This window comes from Ranitomeya variabilis, chromosome 2 (assembly GCF_051348905.1).
Source record: "Ranitomeya variabilis isolate aRanVar5 chromosome 2, aRanVar5.hap1, whole genome shotgun sequence".
Taxonomy (NCBI): Eukaryota; Metazoa; Chordata; class Amphibia; order Anura; family Dendrobatidae; genus Ranitomeya; species Ranitomeya variabilis.
The window spans coordinates 1,088,938,918-1,088,959,333 of record NC_135233.1 but is presented as its reverse complement, the minus strand read 5'-3'; the positions used below and the strand labels follow the sequence as shown (position 1 = coordinate 1,088,959,333).

General features: G+C 42.8%; 1 protein-coding gene across 8 annotated transcripts in view; it reads left to right on the top strand.

The window, feature by feature from the left end:
* Positions 1–20,416, top strand: part of MSRA (methionine sulfoxide reductase A) — a 283,315-nt gene that overhangs the window by 135,973 nt on the left and 126,926 nt on the right. For all 8 annotated transcript variants that reach the window (XM_077291721.1, XM_077291722.1, XM_077291720.1 and 5 more), the window contains one exon: positions 4,398–4,517. In XM_077291721.1, coding sequence (XP_077147836.1) covers positions 4,398–4,517 — 120 coding nt within the window. The remainder of the gene's footprint in view (positions 1–4,397; positions 4,518–20,416) is intronic.

Below are 20,416 nucleotides of genomic sequence, written 5' to 3'. Positions count from 1 at the left end.
GCTGGTCAGAGTTGATGAGAAGATGGAAGGAGCTGAATACAGAGTAATCTTGGAGGAAAACCTGTTAGAAAACCTGTGCTGCAAAACACTTGAAACTGGTGCGTAGGGTTCACCTTCCTGTAGGGCAACAACCCTCTGTGACAAGACGTGAAAATTGCTGATCACAGACGTCTCCATCCGATCTCACTGAGCGCGAGCGAGTGTGCAAAGAAGGAGGAGCAAAATGTCACCTCTAGATGTGCAAAGCTGGAGAGACAGACCCCAGAAGAGTGCAGCAGTAACTACGGCAGAAGGTGGTCCTACAGAGTACTGACTCAGGGGGGCCGAACATAAATGCACGGCACAATTTTCAGATTAAGATATTTCAAATAATTAGAAAACCCTGTATCATTTCCTTTACACCTCACACTTTCCCCCCGCTACTTTAGTGTTGTATCACTTAAAATCCCAATAAAATACATTTAGGTTTGTGGGTATAACTGGGAAAAATTTGGAAAAATTCACTGGGTATGAAGATTTTTCCAAGGCACTGTATCTAGTCCTCCAGAGGATGAAGACCCTCTTTGTAGCAGCTCTGACTGATCGATAAGAGGCTTTGATTGTATATTGACCATTGTGAATTTATATGAAATAAATTAAAAATATTTTGGAATTTTTTTTTATGAAGGTCAGCCGCTCTCCACTGCCAGTAGTTTCCGTATTTCGCCTTGTTTTTTAAGGAACCGCTTAGAGGTCGATCAATAGCAAATTTACGATTTTTAGTGATTATTTTGGATTAATTATTCCCTTTGTTTAATAAAAATAAGGAATTCACACTTTTATCAGCACCCCCCGCTGATGTAAAGAAATGAGATCTAAATTGGGACGGACGGAGTGGGACTAATAACGTCGCCCCCCCCCTCCACCAGAATGGATGGATGGAGGATTAGTAGTTTAGTTTAACTTAATGAAGGTGGTGTAATTACACCGGAGGCGCGGACTCTCTGCGAGAATTCTCTGATGTCTCACTTCGGAAAACATTCGACTCCAACCATGGTCTCCAGGCAGCGAGACCACCCTAAAATTATTCTCAAAGGCTTCTTCGGAAACTCTCGGAAAACTCTTTTGAAAAAGATTATGAATAACGCCTACAAAAAGAAGACAAAAAAAAGTATAAAGTGGCGCCTGATATGGAATAAACTCCAAACTAAGCACCGGCCAATCAGAAGGCTGCAAAAGGCTCTTCGGGGGTGGGAACTTCCAAAAGTTCAGCACAGTTTCTGGTGACAAATTTTCTGGCAGAAGACACATTAGGAAACTATTTCCTCCTGGAGTTTTGTAATAGTGAAGTGTTTGTTAATTTTTGGTGCCTTCGGAACATTTTTAGACATCTAGTAAATGTTGAAGACTTTCGCAAGGGACTTTTTAAAGGGTTGCACAGTTTTGCAAGGCATTGTACGTCAGAATAATTGAATCATGCTTTTTCTTTTCCATTAAATACAGTATAGTATCATTATTTAGTTCCTATGACATAATATCTCTAGGAACGGATCTTTTAACTTTTTTCCCTCTGTTCTCCCCGCACGCGCCTCCATCGTGTCCTTGGCAGAGCAGCCGCGGCAGTGCCGCTTCAGTTCTCGTACATACAAAATGTGCAAACACAGTCATACAATTAAAAAATAAAAAACAGCTCATATTGATAATGCCGTGTCACACAGAGCCAAAAAAAAAAAGCCGTAGCCAACCCCCGTATACACTGTTACTATGGTATTTAACGTCAGGCACAAAGGAAAGCCGCCATCTTTTGCTGGAACATTTTACGCGCAGGTTTTCGAGTGGATTTTCTGCTTTGTTTTTCCTTTTTATATCATATATACATATGAAAAAAATAACAATGGTAAATCCAATAAATAAGATCCTCCAAGTTGGCCTTGTGCATTGGCAACTCAGGAAGTTACTGGAAGACTGATTATAATTAACAGAATTTAATATGTTTTTGCCCCCCTCCTGAAAAAAAAAACATACCCACCCCCCCACATGATCATTAACTCTGAAACATAGGAGATTTCATTTTATACTAATTTATACAAGTAAATAGATTCTATCAAAATCCACCACTTTACAGTAATAGAAGGGTCAAAAGTGCCTCGTTTTTGTTTTTAAATTCCCACAACCCCCCCCCCCGCAAGTTTTATTTTTTTAATCCGGCATATACATTTCCAGAGATATGGGCACTTTATATTTAGCGCTAATTTTTATAGTATTTGCAAGGAGATATGACTCACAAGATTCCTCGGGGGCGTGTCTTTAGACTTCACTGTATAATTAGCTGTGGAAAACGCCCCCTTGGGAAAGATCATTTATTTTTATTTTTTTTATCTATTGTTCCTTACCTCTAAAAACATTCACAGAACACGTACTTGAAAAATAGATGTCTGATTGAGACCTCATCTATACACATTAGCCTAATGGCGGCCTCCGCAGCCGATATTGACCGGTTCGGACGACACTCCAATGGGTCTGGTGGAGATGTCCTATTTCGGACTGTCGATCTCTTTGTTCTCTCAGAGATAAGTCCACAACACAGATGTCTCTTTCTCATAGAGAACACAAGAACACGCGGCTCATTAGTGAGTCTCGGCTGAACGATCGGCTAAATCATCGGCCAGCGGCCCTCCAATATTTATGGCCGGCTTAAGTTTACACCACCTATCAGTTGACTTACTTTATGGCCCAAATCGGTGCTCATATATTAGGTCACGCTCTTTCCCACAAAGCCACACCATTGTTGATCAATATGTGGCTCTAAAGTGAGTCCTCTTCCTCTCTGACAGTATTTAAATACTCAGAGGCCTATAAGTCTCCTTACACCAGCTTGGCGCTCTGCACAAAGAGAAACTTTACCCTTGATACCTCGTTGGACCCAGCCAAACCCTCGATATTCCGTCAGAGGTTTCTCACCCAGCCAAACCAGTTCTCTCAAACTCTGCACTGATGGGAGGCAAAAACCCCGAAACACGTCTCAGTGATAAATGGAGTTTCTGGTTTGGCCTCTTAGTCTTTAGTCATATGGCAAGGCTCGTTAAAGGGACGATATTAACTTTGAGGATGGTCATCTCCAATTGGTGCCACTAAACATTCTGACTGACGTCTTCCTTTCTGAAAAGTCTATTTGCATATTTTAACTCCAACAATAAATTTTACTTTTTTTTCTGGGGAGAAAATCACCCGAATTCTGGCAGTAACTTCCCTTATTGTCACATAGAGAAGACCGGAACCATTTCTATTGATAATTTTATATATTTGCTTTGTACTATATGTTGTGTTGTTTTCATTTCCTGTTTATATTATGTTTAGAATTTTTTTTTATGTGTTTACAATTTATTTTTTACTTTTTTTTTTTTCTTTTAACAGTCCTCAGTATGTCTGCCTCGCTTCAATGTCTGCCGTTTTACCTTCCTTTCTTTTTTTTTTTTTGTCCTTTTTTATACCTATGTATTTTATTTGTTCCAAGTTTTTCTTTTTCATACACTGATTGTTGCACATTGTGAATGTTCCAGACGGTACAATGCGACATGTTCCTGAACAGTGCCGATCAGACTTGTTTTCCGCATTGTACCGGTAACATTAGCACTTTTCAATCATTCGCCGGCGCACTCCCTTTTGTTCGCCTTGCACTTTTGTTCTCTACTCCGTGGGTACGTTTTAAAACACTTCCTGCTAATACTTGATAAAATGTCATTTTATAGTTTTTTTGTGTGTGTGTTTAGCATTTGAAATCCTAAATACTGAAATTAATCATCACAGCGGGGGGAGCGATTTAGGGTGGATGTAAGAGTCTTTTAAATTACTATTAATTGATTCAATTAATGTAACAATCACATTAGGTAAAAAGTGAGGCTGAATAAAATTATGTGAATAGATGTTTTCAGGACTTTTTTTCTTTTTTTTTTTTACAGAAGTAACGAATTTAGCAATCCATGTCCTATTAGAGCATGTAGACGTCGTATCTGGGGGGCATCCACTTTGGACCCCCAGGAATAGCTAAAGTCACTAGGAAAGGTGGCGGCCATGCCGGTGTACCGATCCCATTTTTGTATTATTTGCTTGACCGCCATGTAATACCACATTTTACCTGCGGGTGATGCTATAGAGGAAGGAAGCATGTACGCGGTATCTCCTACCCGATCCAGTGATCCATTGTCTCATGAAGGGCTGACCTTAATTTTGCATATTCATCTTTTTGGGGGAGCAGCTTCCTCCTGTGCTCGGTGTTGACTCCTCGGGGGCGGAGTTGGCAGATGGGTGTCAACGGCTTTGAGCTTCCATAGTAATAGTAGACCAGTGGAGCTGCGACACTTGTCTTAAAAATCCTAAAAATTGTACTTTTTCTTTTTTTTTTTTATCTCTTTCTCCAGGCATGGGATGTTTTTGGGGAGCAGAAAGAAAGTTCTGGACAAAGAAAGGCGTCTATTCTACCCAAGTTGGTTTTGCGGGAGGTTACACACCCAACCCTTCCTATAATGAGGTCTGCACAGGTACGTAACTACATATATAGAGGAATGAGAGTTGTTCATTTCTAATGAAAGTAGAATCCAACTTGTTTTTAAATATTTTTTTTTTTATACATATTGTCCGACGGGTGATGACTGTTATAAGTGGACACAATGCCAACCATTCAGAATCATTGCAGTTTTACAGATTTACTCTTAGAGAAGTGCTTGTCAGAATATCCGGGCATCATCCGTGAATGTTCTGGCCCATGGACCGTTCAGACTCTTACAGAGTCGTTATAGCTCTGCGCTGCCTGTCATGTTCTTAGAGGGGATTTGTCAGCAGAAAATCACTCATTGCTTAAATTTAGTTTAGTAAATACATTCATTACTTATTGATAGCAAAAAATCCTTATACATCTTGTCTTGTAGAGAAGTCAGCAGTCATCTCATTATCGTCACAGACAGAATTACAATGACAGGTATCACCTACGTATAACACAGAATCCACCATTCACAATAGGTGATATCACAGCTCACCTCCTCCTCCTGTACAATGACCGATAACACCTCTATATACAGCAGATAACACAGGATCCACCATTCACAATAGGTGATGTCACAGCTCACCTCCTCCTGTACAATGATAACACCTCTATATACAGTAGATAAGACAGGATCCACCATTCACAATAGGTGATGTCACAGCTCACCTCCTCCTCCTGTACAATGACTGATAACACCTCTATATACAGTAGATAACACAGGATCCACCATTCACAATAGGTGATATCACAGCTCACCTCCTCCTCCTGTACAAGGACTGATAACACCTCTATATACAGCTGATAACACAGGATCCACCATTTACAATAGGTGATTTCACAGCTCACCTCCTCCTCCTGTACAATGACTGATAACCTCTATATACAGTAGATAACACAGGATCCACCATTCACAATAGGTGATGTCACAGCTCACCTCCTCCTCCTGTACAATGACCGATAACACCTCTATATACAGCAGATAACACAGGATCCACCATTCACAATAGGTGATGTCACAGCTCACCTCCTCCTGTACAATGATAACACCTCTATATACAGTAGATAAGACAGGATCCACCATTCACAATAGGTGATGTCACAGCTCACCTCCTCCTCCTGTACAATGACTGATAACACCTCTATATACAGTAGATAACACAGGATCCACCATTCACAATAGGTGATATCACAGCTCACCTCCTCCTCCTGTACAAGGACTGATAACACCTCTATATACAGCTGATAACACAGGATCCACCATTTACAATAGGTGATTTCACAGCTCACCTCCTCCTCCTGTACAATGACTGATAACACCTCTATATACAGTAGATAACACAGGATCCACTATTCACAATAGGTGATGTCACAGCTCACCTCCTCCTCCTGTACAATGACTGATAATAACCTCTATATACAGTAGATAACACAGGATCCACCATACACAATAGGTGATGTCACAGCTCACCTCCTCCTCCTCCTGTACAATGACTGATAACACCTCTATATACAGTAGATAACACAGGATCCACCATTCACAATAGGTGATGTCACAGCTCACCTCCTCCTCCTGTACAATGACTGATAACACCTCTATATACAGTAGATAACACAGGATCCACTATTCACAATAGGTGATGTCACAGCTCACCTCCTCCTCCTGTACAATGATTGATAACATCTCTATATACAGTAGATAGCACAGGATCCACCATTCACAATAGGTGATGTCACAGCTCAACTCCTCTTCTTCCCTGCCTATTGACCACTGCACAGATTACAAAGCATGCTCACAATTCTCTCTTATTTGATTTTTGTTATTAAAAAAACAATATGTGATACCTTGGCTGTAAGCAGCGGTTCTGGATTGTGTTAGTTACACATGTACATCGCCAGATAAAGTAGAAAATCATAACAGTAAAATAAAGTTAAGATGCTATTTATCTAGAATGGTTAACCCCTTCACCCCCAAGGGTGGTTTGCACGCTAATGACCGGGCGAATTTTTACAATTCTGACCACTGTCCCTTTATGAGGTTATAACTCTGGAACGCTTCATCGGATCTTGGCGATTCTGACATTGTTTTCTCGTGACATATTGTACTTCATGTTAGTGGTAAAATTTCTTTGATAAGACTTGAGTTTATTTGTGAAAAAAATGGAAATTTGGCGAAAATTTTGAATATTTCGCAATTTTCCAACTTTGAATTTTTATGCCCTTAAATCAGAGAGATATGTCACACAAAATACTTAATAAGTAACATTTCCCACATGTCTACTTTACATCAGCACAATTTTGGAACCACAATTTTTTTTTCTTAGGGAGTTATAAGGGTTAAAAGTTGACCAGCAATTTCTCATTTTTACAACACCATTTTTTTTTAGGGACCACATCTCATTTGAAGTCATTTTGAGGGGTCTATATGATAGAAAATACCCAAGTGTGACACCATTCTAAAAACTGCACCCCTCAAGGTGCTCAAAACCACATTCAAGAAGTTTATTAACCCTTCAGGTGTTTCCCAGGAATTTTGAGAATGTTTAAATAAAAATGAACATTTAACTTTTTTCACACAAAATTTAATTCAGCTCCAATTTGTTTTATTTTACTAAGGGTAACAGGAGAAAATGGACTGCAAAAGTTGTTGTACAATTTGTCCTGAGTACGCTGATACCCCATATGTGGGGGTAAACCACTGTTTGGGCGCATGACAGAGCTCGGAAGGGAAGGAGCGCCATTTGACTTTTCAATGCAAAATTGACTGGAATTGAGATGGGACGCCATGTTGCGTTTGGAGAGCCCCTGATGTGCCTAAACATTGAAACCCCCCACAAGTGACACCATTTTGGAAAGTAGACCCCCTAAGGAACTTATCTAGATGTGCGGTGAGCACTTTGACCCACCAAGTGCTTCACAGAAGTTTATAATGCAGAGCCGTAAAAATAAAAAATCATATTTTTTCACAAAAATGATCTTTTCGCACCCAATTTTTTATTTTCCCAAGGGTAAGAGAAGAAATTGGACCCCAAAAGTTGTTCTGCAATTTGTCCTGAGTACGACGATACCCCATATGTGGGTGTAAACCATTGTTTGGGTGCAGGGCAGAGCTCGGAAGGGAAGGAGCGCCGTTTGACTTTTCAATGCAAAATTGACTGGAATTGAGATGGGACGCCATGTTGCGTTTGGAGAGCCCCTGATGTGCCTAAACATTGAAACCCCCCACAAGTGACACCATTTTGGAAAGTAGACCCCCTAAGGAACTTATCTAGGTGTGTGGGGAGAGCTTTGAACCCCCAAGTATTTCACTACAGTTTATAACGCAGAGCCGTGAAAATAAAAATTATTTTTTTTCCCACAAAAATTATTTTTTAGCCCCCAGTTTTGTATTTTCCCAAGGGTAAAGGGAGAAATTAGACCTCAAAAGTTGTTGTGCAATTTGTCCTGAGTACGCTGATACCCCATATGTGGGGGGGGGGGACCACTGTTTGGGCGCATGGCTGAGCTCGGAAGGGAAGGAGCGCCATTTGGAATGCAGACTTGGATGGATTGGTCTGCAGGCGTCACGTTGCATTTGCAGAGCCCCTGATGTAACTAAACAGTAGAAACCCCCACAAGTGTCCCAATATTGGAAACTAGACCCCCCAAGGAACTTATCTAGATGTGTTGTGAGAACTTTGAACCCCCAAGTGTTTCACTAAAGTTTATAACGCAGAGCCGTGAAAATAAAAAATCATTATTTTCCCACAAAAATGTTTTTTTAGCCTCCCCACATTTTTATTTTCCCAAGGATAACGAGAACTTGGACCCCAAAAGTTGTTGTCCAATTTGTCCTGAGTACGCTGATACCCCATATGTTGGGGTAAACCCCTGTGTGGGTGCACGGGAGAGCTCGGAAGAAAAGGAGCACTGTTTTACTTTTTCAACGCAGAATTGGCTGGAATTGAGATCAGACGCCATGTCGCGTTTGGAGAGCCCCTGATGTGCCTAAACAGTGGAAACCCCCAATTATAACTGATACCCTAACCCCAGCCCTAACCCTAGCCATAAGTCTAGCCCTAATCCGAACCCTAGCCCTAACCCTAATGGGAAAATGGAAATAAATACATTTTTTTTATTTTTCGCTAACTAAGGGGGTGATGAAGGGGGGTTTGATTTACTTTTATAGCGTTGTTTTAGCGGATTTTTATGATTGGCCGTCACACACTAAAAGACGCTTTTTATTGCAAAAAAATAATTTTTGCTTCTCCACATTTTGAGAGCTATAACTTTTCCATATTTTGGTCCACAGAGTCATGTGAGGTCTTGTTTTTTGCAGGACGAGTTGACGTTTTTATTGGTAACACTTTCGGGCACATGACCTTGTTTATCGCTTTTTATTCTGATTTTTGTGAGGCAGAATGACAAAAAAACAGCTATTCATGAATTTCTTTTGGGGGAGGCGTTTATACCGTTCCGCGTTTGGTAAAATGGATAAAGCAGTTTTATTCTTCGGGTCAGTACGATTACAGCGATATCTCATTTATATCATTTTTTTATGTTTTGGCGCTTTTATACGATAAAAACTATTTTATAGAAAAAATAATTATTTTTGCATGGCTTTATTCTGAGGACTATAACTTTTTTATTTTTTCGCTGATGATGCTGTATGGAGGCTCGTTTTTTGCGGGACAAGATGACGTTTTCAGCGGTACCATGGTTATTTATATCCGTATTTTTGATCGCGTGTTATTCCACTTTTTGTTTTGCGGTATGATAATAAAGCGTTTTTTTGCCTCGTTTTTTTTTTTTTACCGCGTTCACTGAAGGGGTTAACTAGTGGGACAGTTTTATAGGTCGTTACGGACGCGGCGATACTAAATATGTGTACTCTTATTGTTTTTTTTTAATAATTTAGATAAAGAAATGTATTTATGGGAACAATATTTTTTTTTCTTTATTTAGGAATTTTTATTTTTTTATTTTTTTTTTACACGCAAATTTTTTTTTGACTTTATAACATTGCCCCAGGGGGGCTTCATGTTATAGTGACAGATTGCTGATCTGACACTTTGCAGAGCACTGTGTCAGATCAGCGATCTGACATGCAGGGTTGCAGGCTTACCAGCGCTTGCTCTGAGCAGGCGCTGTGAAGCCACCTCCCTGCAGGATCCGGATGCAGCCCCGCGGCCATTTTGGATCGATAGGATAGGATGACAGTTTTATAGATGTAATCCTGCAAAACCTAAACCACAACCAATATCCCAAACATAAAGATGCATGATGGACTTGAGGATCGGGTGATGATGTCCAATTGTCGAATGAAGGCCCAGATGCGATGAAGCGGATAGCAGTTCACTAAGACTTGATGTAGGGGACTTTAATATTTTTTCTCAATCATCCCAGAGGAGGAGGTTGCCATCTCAGTCACACCGATGAGGGAATGGAAAAGTCCAGTTGACTAACTGAAAACCTGAAAGACCAGGAACAGTAAAAATAAAAAAGCATGTCAACCCACCAGTCTATATTTCATAAAAAACACACTTGTTTATAAAAACCAGTGACGAGCAGGTCTTCATTGAGTCCCAAAGGTGAGAGACTGTGAAGATTGAAAATCCACTTTGATTCTTGTCTCAATAATTCAAGGGTGATGTCCCCACCCCTGATATCGGTCTGTACAGATTCTAAACCCAAAACCCTCAGGTCCGTACTTGAACTATTATGAACCTGCAAAAAGTGAGTAGCTACTTGCGTCAAAGTTTTGCCTTTAGCCAGATCAGTTTTGGCCGTATTGATGTTGGAAAGATGTTGTTGTACATTGCGCCTAAGTTCTTGGCCCGTTTGGCCTACATAGATCTTAGGACATCTACACACCAGGCCATAAATCAAGTTTTTGGACTTGCAATTAAAGAACGTATTAGAGGATATTGGTGATGTTAAAGTTGGTAAAGATATTTCCTGGCTACCGACGGTCGGATGACATATACTACACCCTCCGCAAGCAAAAGTCCCCTTCAAACGCATACCCCTATCCAGCCTTTGAGTAGGTCTCTTAAAGTGGCTATGGCAAAGCGAATCTTTTAGTGATTGAGCTTTCCTGGCTATCAAAGTGTTTTTTTAGCTATATGGGGTGCTAGTTTGGGTTCGTTTACCAATATTCCCCAATATCTTGATAAAATACCTCGGAGCGCATGCCACTGATTGTTATATGTTGTTATCAAGCCCAGAGGTCTAGAAGTATCCTGCTTCTGTGGGTTCAAAAGTTGTGCCCGATCCGAGTCCCTGGCTGAAGTAAAGGCTGTTGTAATTACCTTCTTGGGGTACCCTCTATCCCTGAAGCGGCTGGTCAGATCTCTTGCTTGCGTCAGAAAATCTTGTTGGGTTGAGCAGTTCCGTTTCAAATGGTAAAATTGCCCCTTCGGGATGCCTTTCCTGAGATGTTCTGGGTGAAAACTTGAATAGTGGAGGATATTGTTGGTAGACGTCGGTTTTCGATACAGTGTGGTCTTCACATTTCGATCGTGAGGTTTAGATCCAGAAATTCGGCCACAGAACCAGAGAAGTTGGCTGTAAGACGAATATTAAGGCTGTTACTATTCAGGCCATCAACAAAGTTCTTACACTCGTCAAGGGACCCAGTCCAAAAAAGAAGCACATTGTCAATGTAGCGACACCATGTGAAAACGTGTTTTCGAAATTCAGGCAAGCCGTACACTTGAGTGACCTCCCACCACCCTAAAAACAGGTTCGCATATGAGGGCGGCACATCTTGCCCCCATAGCGGTGCCGGACACCTGCCTGTAAAAAACTTGAACGAATACAAAGTAGTTCTTGTCCAGAATAAAGTGAAGAAGGTCCACAAGAAAGGAATCATGCTGCCGATCACCAGTGGTACGCTGATTCAAGAAGGACACCGCTTTGATCCCCAAATCTTGTTGAATGCTGGTATATGGGGATTCCACATCTAGAGTGATAATAGAAGTATCAGGTGGTATAGTGAGATCCTTAAGCATATTCAATAGATGTGACGTATCCTTAACGTATGACATAAGAGAACTCACCATAGGTTACAGAAAAAAGTCAACATAGATGCAGAGTTTTTCAAACATGCCCCCAATGCCCGACATTATTGGCCTACCTGGAGGTTCATGTAGCGACTTATGCACCTTTGGCAGCATGTAGAACATGGGGACCCTCGGATGCTTGATAATCAGAAAATCCTTTTCCTTCTTATCAATGAAGTTGTATGAAAAGGCCACATGTACAAGTTTATCCAATTTAGAGTTGAAAACTGTGGAGGGTCTGAGGGAAGTCTCTGGTAAAAAAGAGGGTTATGCAGTTGTCGTTTAGCTTCCTTCAAATAGAGGTCAGCTGGCCAAATAACAATGTTCCCCCCTTTATCAGCCTCTCTTATAACCAGCTCCTTGTTTCCCCTCAAATTTGATAGCCTTCTTCTCTGTTTTATTAATGTTGTTTAGCCAATTAGGTTGATTCTCAAGCCTTAAACTGTCTCTACATACCGCATCGAAGAAAATTTGAACCGCTAGGAACAGTGAAAGGCTGGGTGTAGCCTGCAAAGGTAGTCTCCCCAGAAAACGTCTTCTGGATGTAGGGTTCTCATTCTCTTCCAGTAGTGCAATGAGATCCCTGAGTGTCTGTCTCTCTTTCAGAGGCAAAGTGTCAATGACAGAGGGCTGGTAGTACATCAACTTAAAGGTGAGCTGCCTACAAAATAAATACAAATCCTTGACAAACGTAAATTTGTCTAATACATTCATGGGACAGAAAGAAAGACCCCATTTCAAGATGGACATTTCAATAGGAGACAGTTCATAATCAGATAAATTGATAACTTGGAGCTTACTTGCTGTAATCCATCCATGCAGGGAGCAGTGGGACCCACCGGGTCAATTAACGTTTCCGATTCTGTCTGGTCACCCTCCGATATCTGGGTGACCTGTTGTGAATTTGCTTTTTGCTCCCTCTAGTGGTTACTAGTTTTTTGACTCTGGTTTTTCTGTCATTCCTTTTATCCGCACCTGGGTCGTTAGTTAGGGGTGTTGCTATATAAGCTCCCTGGACCTTCAGTTCTATGCCTGGCATCGTAGTTATCAGAGCTAGGCTGCTGTGCTCTTGTCTACTGATCCTGGTTCCAGTTATATCAGCTAAGTCTGCCTTTTGCTTTTTGCTATTTGTTTTGGTTTTGTATTTTTGTCCAGCTTGTTCCAAATCTATTTCCTGACCTTTGCTGGAAGCTCTAGGGGGCTGGTGTTCTCCCCCCGGACTGTTAGACGGTTCGGGGGTTCTTGAATTTCCAGTGTGGATTTTGATAGGGTTTTTGTTGACCATATAAGTTACCTTTCTTTATTCTGCTATTAGTAAGCGGGCCTCTCTGTGCTAAACCTGGTTCATTTCTGTGTTTGTCATTTCCTCTTACCTCACCGTCATTATTTGTGGGGGGCTTCTATCCAGCTTTGGGGTCCCCTTCTCTGGAGGCAAGAAAGGTCTTTGTTTTCCTCTACTAGGGGTAGCTAGATTCTCCGGCTGGCGCGTGTCATCTAGAATCAACGTAGGAATGATCCCCGGCTACTTCTAGTGTTGGCGTTAGGAGTAGATATATGGTCAACCCAGTTACCACTGCCCTATGAGCTGGATTTTTGTATTCTGCAGACTTCCACGTTCCTCTGAGACCCTCGCCATTGGGGTCATAACAGTTTGCCAGGCCCGTATTAAATGTTTAATGCATTGCAGAAGAGGGATTATAAGAAAGAAGATTCTGAGTTTTTTTTTTTTTTCTTCTTCCCCTTTACCTCAGAGTGGCTATGCTTGCTGCAGACATGAATGTCCAGACCTTGATTACAAGTGTGGACCAGCTGGCTACTCGTGTGCAGGGCATACAAGATTATGTTATCAGAAATCCTAGGTCAGAACCTAAAATACCGATTCCTGAACTGTTTTCCGGAGACAGGTTTAAGTTTAGGAATTTCGTGAATAATTGTAAATTGTTTTTGTCCCTGAGACCCTGTTCATCTGGAGATTCTGCTCAGCAAGTAAAAATTGTTATTTCGTTCTTACGGGGCGACCCTCAGGATTGGGCTTTTTCGCTGGCGCCAGGAGATCCGGCATTGGCTGATCTTGATGCGTTTTTTCTGGCGCTCGGTTTACTTTATGAGGAACCCAATCTTGAGATTCAGGCAGAAAAGGCCTTGCTGGCTATGTCTCAGGGGCAGGACGAGGCTGAAGTGTATTGCCAAAAATTTCGGAAATGGTCCGTACTGACACATTGGAACGAGTGTGCACTGGCCGCTAATTTTAGAAATGGCCTTTCTGAAGCCATTAAGAATGTTATGGTGGGTTTTCCCATTCCCACAGGTCTGAATGATACTATGGCACTGGCTATTCAAATTGACCGGCGGTTGCGGGAGCGCAAAACCGCAAATTCCCTCATGGTGTTGTCTGAACAGACACCTAATTCGGTGCAATGTGATAGAAAAACCGCAAATTCCCTCATGGTGTTGTCTGAACAGACACCTGATTTAATGCAATGTGATAGAATCCTGACTAGAAATGAGCGGAAAATTCATAGACGCCGGAATGGCTTGTGCTACTACTGTGGTGATTCTACACATGTTATCTCAGCATGCTCTAAACGTATAGCTAAGGTTGTTAGTCCTGTCACCGTTGGTAATTTGCAACCTAAATTTATTCTGTCTGTAACTTTGATTTGCTCACTGTCATCTTATCCTGTCATGGCGTTTGTAGATTCAGGTGCTGCCCTGAGTCTCATGGATCTCTCATTTGCTAAGCGCTGTGGTTTTACTCTTGAACCATTGGAAGATCCTATTCCTCTTAGGGGTATTGATGCTACACCATTGGCAGCAAATAAACCGCAGTATTGGACTCAGGTTACCATGTGCATGACTCCTGAACACCGCGAGGTGATACGTTTCCTGGTTTTACATAAAATGCATGATTTGGTTGTTTTAGGGCTGCCATGGTTACAGACCCATAATCCAGTCCTGGACTGGAAGGCTATGTCAGTCTCAAGTTGGGGCTGTCGTGGTATTCATGGGGATTCCCTGCCTGTGTCTATTGCTTCCTCTACGCCTTCGGAAGTTCCGGAGTATTTGTCTGATTATCAGGATGTCTTCAGTGAGTCTGAGTCCAGTGCATTGCCTCCTCATAGGGACTGTGACTGTGCTATAGATTTGATCCCAGGCAGTAAATTTCCTAAGGGAAGACTGTTTAATCTGTCGGTACCTGAACATACCGCTATGCGTTCATATATCAAGGAGTCTCTGGAGAAAGGACATATTCGTCCGTCTTCTTCCCCTCTTGGTGCGGGATTCTTTTTTGTGGCAAAAAAGGACGGATCTTTGAGACCTTGTATTGATTATCGGCTTTTAAATAAGATCACTGTCAAGTTTCAGTATCCTTTACCGCTGTTGTCTGACTTGTTTGCCCGGATTAAGGGTGCCAAGTGGTTCACCAAGATAGACCTTCGTGGTGCGTACAACCTTGTGCGCATTAAGCAAGGTGATGAATGGAAAACCGCATTCAATACGCCCGAAGGTCATTTTGAGTACTTGGTGATGCCTTTTGGGCTCTCCAATGCGCCTTCAGTTTTTCAGTCCTTTATGCATGACATTTTCCGGAAGTATCTGGATAAATTTTTGATTGTTTATCTGGATGATATTTTGTTTTTTTCTGATAATTGGGATTCGCATGTGGAGCAGGTCAGGTTGGTCTTTAAAATTTTGCGTGAAAATTCTTTGTTTGTCAAGGGCTCAAAGTGTCTCTTTGGTGTACAGAAGGTTCCCTTTTTGGGGTTCATTTTTTCCCCTTCTGCTGTGGAGATGGACCCAGTCAAGGTCCGAGCTATTCTTGATTGGACTCAGCCCTCGTCAGTTAAGAGTCTTCAGAAGTTCTTGGGCTTCGCTAACTTCTACCGTCGTTTTATCGCTAATTTTTCTAGCATTGTGAAACCTTTGACGGATATGACCAAGAAGGGCTCCGATGTAGCTAACTGGGCTCCTGCTGCCGTGGAGGCTTTCCAGGAGTTGAAACGCCGGTTTACTTCGGCGCCTGTTTTGTGCCAGCCTGACGTCTCACTTCCCTTTCAGGTTGAGGTGGATGCTTCGGAGATTGGGGCAGGGGCCGTTTTGTCGCAGAGAGGCCCTGGTTGCTCTGTTATGAAACCTTGTGCCTTTTTCTCTAGGAAGTTTTCGCCTGCCGAACGAAATTATGATGTGGGCAATCGGGAGTTGTTGGCCATGAAATGGGCATTTGAGGAGTGGCGTCATTGGCTCGAGGGTGCTAAGCATCGTGTGGTGGTCTTGACTGATCACAAAAATCTGATGTATCTCGAGTCTGCTAAACGCCTTAATCCGAGACAGGCCCGCTGGTCATTGTTTTTCTCCCACTTTGATTTTGTTGTCTCGTATTTACCAGGTTCAAAGAATGTGAAGGCCGATGCTCTTTCTAGGAGCTTTGTGCCTGATGCTCCTGGAGTCGCTGATCCTGTTGGTATTCTTAAAGATGGAGTTATCTTGTCAGCTATTTCTCCGGATCTGCGACGTGTGTTGCAGAGATTTCAGGCTGATAGGCCTGAGTCTTGTCCACCTGACAGACTGTTTGTCCCGGATAAGTGGACCAGCAGAGTCATTTCCGAGGTTCATTCCTCGGTGTTGGCAGGTCACCCGGGAATTTTTGGCACCAGAGATCTGGTGGCCAGGTCCTTTTGGTGGCCTTCCTTGTCAAGGGATGTGCGGTCATTTGTGCAGTCCTGTGGGACTTGTGCTCGAGCTAAGCCTTGCTGTTCTCGTGCCAGCGGTTTGCTCTTGCCCTTGCCTGTCCCGAAGAGACCTTGGACACATATCTCCATGGATTTCATTTCTGATCTTCCGCTATCTCAGGGCATGTCCGTTATCTGGGTGATATGTGATCGCTTTTCCAAGATGGTCCATTTGGTTCCTTTGCCTAAGCTGCCTTCCTCTTCCGATCTGGTTCCTGTGTTTTTCCAGAACGTGGTTCGTTTGCACGGCATCCCTGAGAATATTGTGTCAGACAGAGGATCCCAGTTCGTTTCCAGGTTCTGGCGATCCTTTTGTAGTAGGATGGGCATTGATTTGTCGTTTTCGTCTGCTTTCCATCCTCAGACTAATGGACAGACGGAGCGAACTAATCAGACTTTGGAGGCTTATTTGAGGTGTTTTGTCTCTGCTGATCAGGACGATTGGGTGACATTCTTGCCGTTGGCTGAGTTTGCCCTTAATAATCGGGCTAGTTCCGCCACCTTGGTTTCGCCTTTTTTCTGCAACTCTGGTTTCCATCCTCGTTTTTCTTCGGGTCATGTGGAGCCTTCTGACTGTCCTGGGGTGGATTCTGTGGTGGATAGGTTGCAGCAGATCTGGAATCATGTGGTGGACAACTTGAAGTTGTCACAGGAGAAGGCTCAGCGCTTTGCCAACCGCCGCCGCGGTGTGGGTCCCCGACTACGCGTTGGGGATTTGGTATGGCTTTCTTCCCGCTTTGTTCCTATGAAGGTCTCCTCTCCCAAATTTAAACCTCGTTTTATTGGGCCTTACAAGATATTGGAAATCCTTAATCCTGTATCTTTTCGTCTGGATCTTCCTGGGTCGTTTGCTATTCACAATGTATTTCATAGGTCCTTGTTGCGGCGGTACATTGTGCCTGTAGTTCCTTCTGCTGAGCCTCCTGCTCCGGTGTTGGTTGAGGGCGAGTTGGAGTACGTGGTGGAGAAGATCTTGGATTCTCGCCTCTCCAGGCGGAGGCTTCAGTACCTGGTCAAGTGGAAGGGCTATGGTCAGGAGGATAATTCCTGGGTGGTCGCCTCTGATGTTCATGCGGCCGATTTAGTTCGTGCCTTTCATGCCGCTCGTCCTGATCGCCCTGGTGGTCGTGGTGAGGGTTCGGTGACCCCTCACTAAGGGGGGGGTACTGTTGTGAATTTGCTTTTTGCTCCCTCTAGTGGTTACTAGTTTTTTGACTCTGGTTTTTCTGTCATTCCTTTTATCCGCACCTGGGTCGTTAGTTAGGGGTGTTGCTATATAAGCTCCCTGGACCTTCAGTTCTATGCCTGGCATCGTAGTTATCAGAGCTAGTCTGCTGTGCTCTTGTCTACTGATCCTGGTTCCAGTTATATCAGCTAAGTCTGCCTTTTGCTTTTTGCTATTTGTTTTGGTTTTGTATTTTTGTCCAGCTTGTTCCAAATCTATTTCCTGACCTTTGCTGGAAGCTCTAGGGGGCTGGTGTTCTCCCCCCGGACCGTTAGACGGTTCGGGGGTTCTTGAATTTCCAGTGTGGATTTTGATAGGGTTTTTGTTGACCATATAAGTTACCTTTCTTTATTCTGCTATTAGTAAGCGGGCCTCTCTGTGCTAAACCTGGTTCATTTCTGTGTTTGTCATTTCCTCTTACCTCACCGTCATTATTTGTGGGGGGCTTCTATCCAGCTTTGGGGTCCCCTTCTCTGGAGGCAAGAAAGGTCTTTGTTTTCCTCTACTAGGGGTAGCTAGATTCTCCGGCTGGCGCGTGTCATCTAGAATCAACGTAGGAATGATCCCCGGCTACTTCTAGTGTTGGCGTTAGGAGTAGATATATGGTCAACCCAGTTACCACTGCCCTATGAGCTGGATTTTTGTATTCTGCAGACTTCCACGTTCCTCTGAGACCCTCGCCATTGGGGTCATAACAGTGACCACTGTTTGTAACCCTTGGTTCTTTTTTTGGGGTCTCCTACAACGTCTCCCCCTCCTGTGGCGCCCTCTATGTCGCTCTGATCTGAGGATAACTTCTGTCAGGGAGTGTAGATAGATAGATGATAGATAATAGATAGATGATAGATAGATAAGGTGTAGATAATAGATAGATCGATCTATTTATCTATCCATACAGTGCCTACAAGTAGTATTCAACCCCCTGCAGATTTAGCAGGTTTAATAAGATGCAAATAAGTTAGAGCCTTCAAACTTCAAACAAGAGCAGGATTTATTAACAGATGCATTAATCTTACAAACCAAAAAGTTTTGTTGCTCAGTTAAATTTTTATAAATTTTAAACATAAAAGTGTGGGTCAATTATTATTCAACCCCTAGGTTTAATATTTTGTGGAATAACCTTTGTTTGCAATTACAGCTAATAATCATCTTTTATAAGACCTGATCAGGCCGGCACAGGTCTCTGGAGTTATCTTGGCCCACTCCTCCATGCAGATCTTCTCCAAGTTATCTAGGTTCTTTGGGTGTCTCATGTGGACTTTAATCTTGAGCTCCTTCCACAAGTTTTCAATTGGGTTAAGGTCAGGAGACTGACTAGGCCACTGCAACACCTTGATTTTTTGCCTCTTGAACCAGGCCTTGGTTTTCTTGGCTGTGTGCTTTGGGTCGTTGTCTTGTTGGAAGATGAAATGACGACCCATCTTAAGATCCTTGATGGAGGAGCGGAGGTTCTTGGCCAAAATCTCCAGGTAGGCCGTGCTATCCATCTTCCCATGGATGCGGACCAGATGGCCAGGCCCCTTGGCTGAGAAACAGCCCCACAGCATGATGCTGCCACCACCATGCTTGACTGTAGGGATGGTATTCTTGGGTTCGTATGCAGTGCCATCCAGTCTCCAAACGTCACGTGTGTGGTTGGCACCAAAGATCTCGATCTTGGTCTTATCAGACCAGAGAACCTTGAACCAGTCAGTCTCAGAGTCCTCCAAGTGATCATGAGCAAACTGTAGACGAGCCTTGACATGACGCTTTGAAAGTAAAGGTACCTTACGGGCTCGTCTGGAACGGAGACCATTGCGGTGGAGTACGTTACTTATGGTATTGACTGAAACCAATGTCCCCACTGCCATGAGATCTTCCCGGAGCTCCTTCCTTGTTGTCCTTGGGTTAGCCTTGACTCTTCGGACAAGCCTGGCCTCGGCACGGGAGGAAACTTTCAAAGGCTGTCCAGGCCGTGGAAGGCTAACAGTAGTTCCATAAGCCTTTCACTTCCGGATGATGCTCCCAACAGTGGAGACAGGTAGGCCCAACTCCTTGGAAAGGGTTTTGTACCCCTTGCCAGCCTTGTGACCCTCCACGATCTTGTCTCTGATGGCCTTGGAATGCTCCTTTGTCTTTCCCATGTTGACCATGTATGAGTGCTGTTCACAAGTTTGGGAAGGGTCTTAAATAGTCAGAAAAGACTGGAAAAAGAGATAATTAATCCAAACATGTGAAGCTCATTGTTCTTTGTGCCTGAACTACTTCTTAATACTTTAGGGGAACCAAACAGAATTCTGGTGGGTTGAGGGGTTGAATAATAAATGACCCTCTGAAACAACTTTTCACAATTTAAAAAAAAAAATAAACAAAGAAATAACATTCTTTTTTGCTGCAGTGCATTTCACACTTCCAGGCTGATCTACAGTTCAAATGTCACAATGCCAAGTTAATTCCAAATGTGTAAACCTGCTAAATCTGCAGGGGGTTGAATACTACTTGTAGGCACTGTATATCTATTTATCGATATATCTATCTATAGATAATCTATCTATAGATAGATATTTGTATAGATAGATGGATAGATATATCGATAGATGGATATTACCAAGCCCGATGTTTATTCAACTCTTTATGTACCATTTTATTATGTTTAGTACTAAAGACACACACACACACACAATCTGCATTAGGCCGGGGTCACACTTGTGACAAACTCGCAGCTCAGTACCCGACACTGTCGCCGGCACTGGGACCGGAGCGTTCAGCTACATAGAAATACATTCAGCCACACACTCCGGTCCCGAGTGCCGGCGGCAGTGTGGGGTTTTGAGGTGCAAGACTCGTGCGAGTTTCTCACAAGTATGACCCTGGCCTTAAACGCAATATCTGTTTAATTTGAATAAAAAATTGAAAAAAAAAT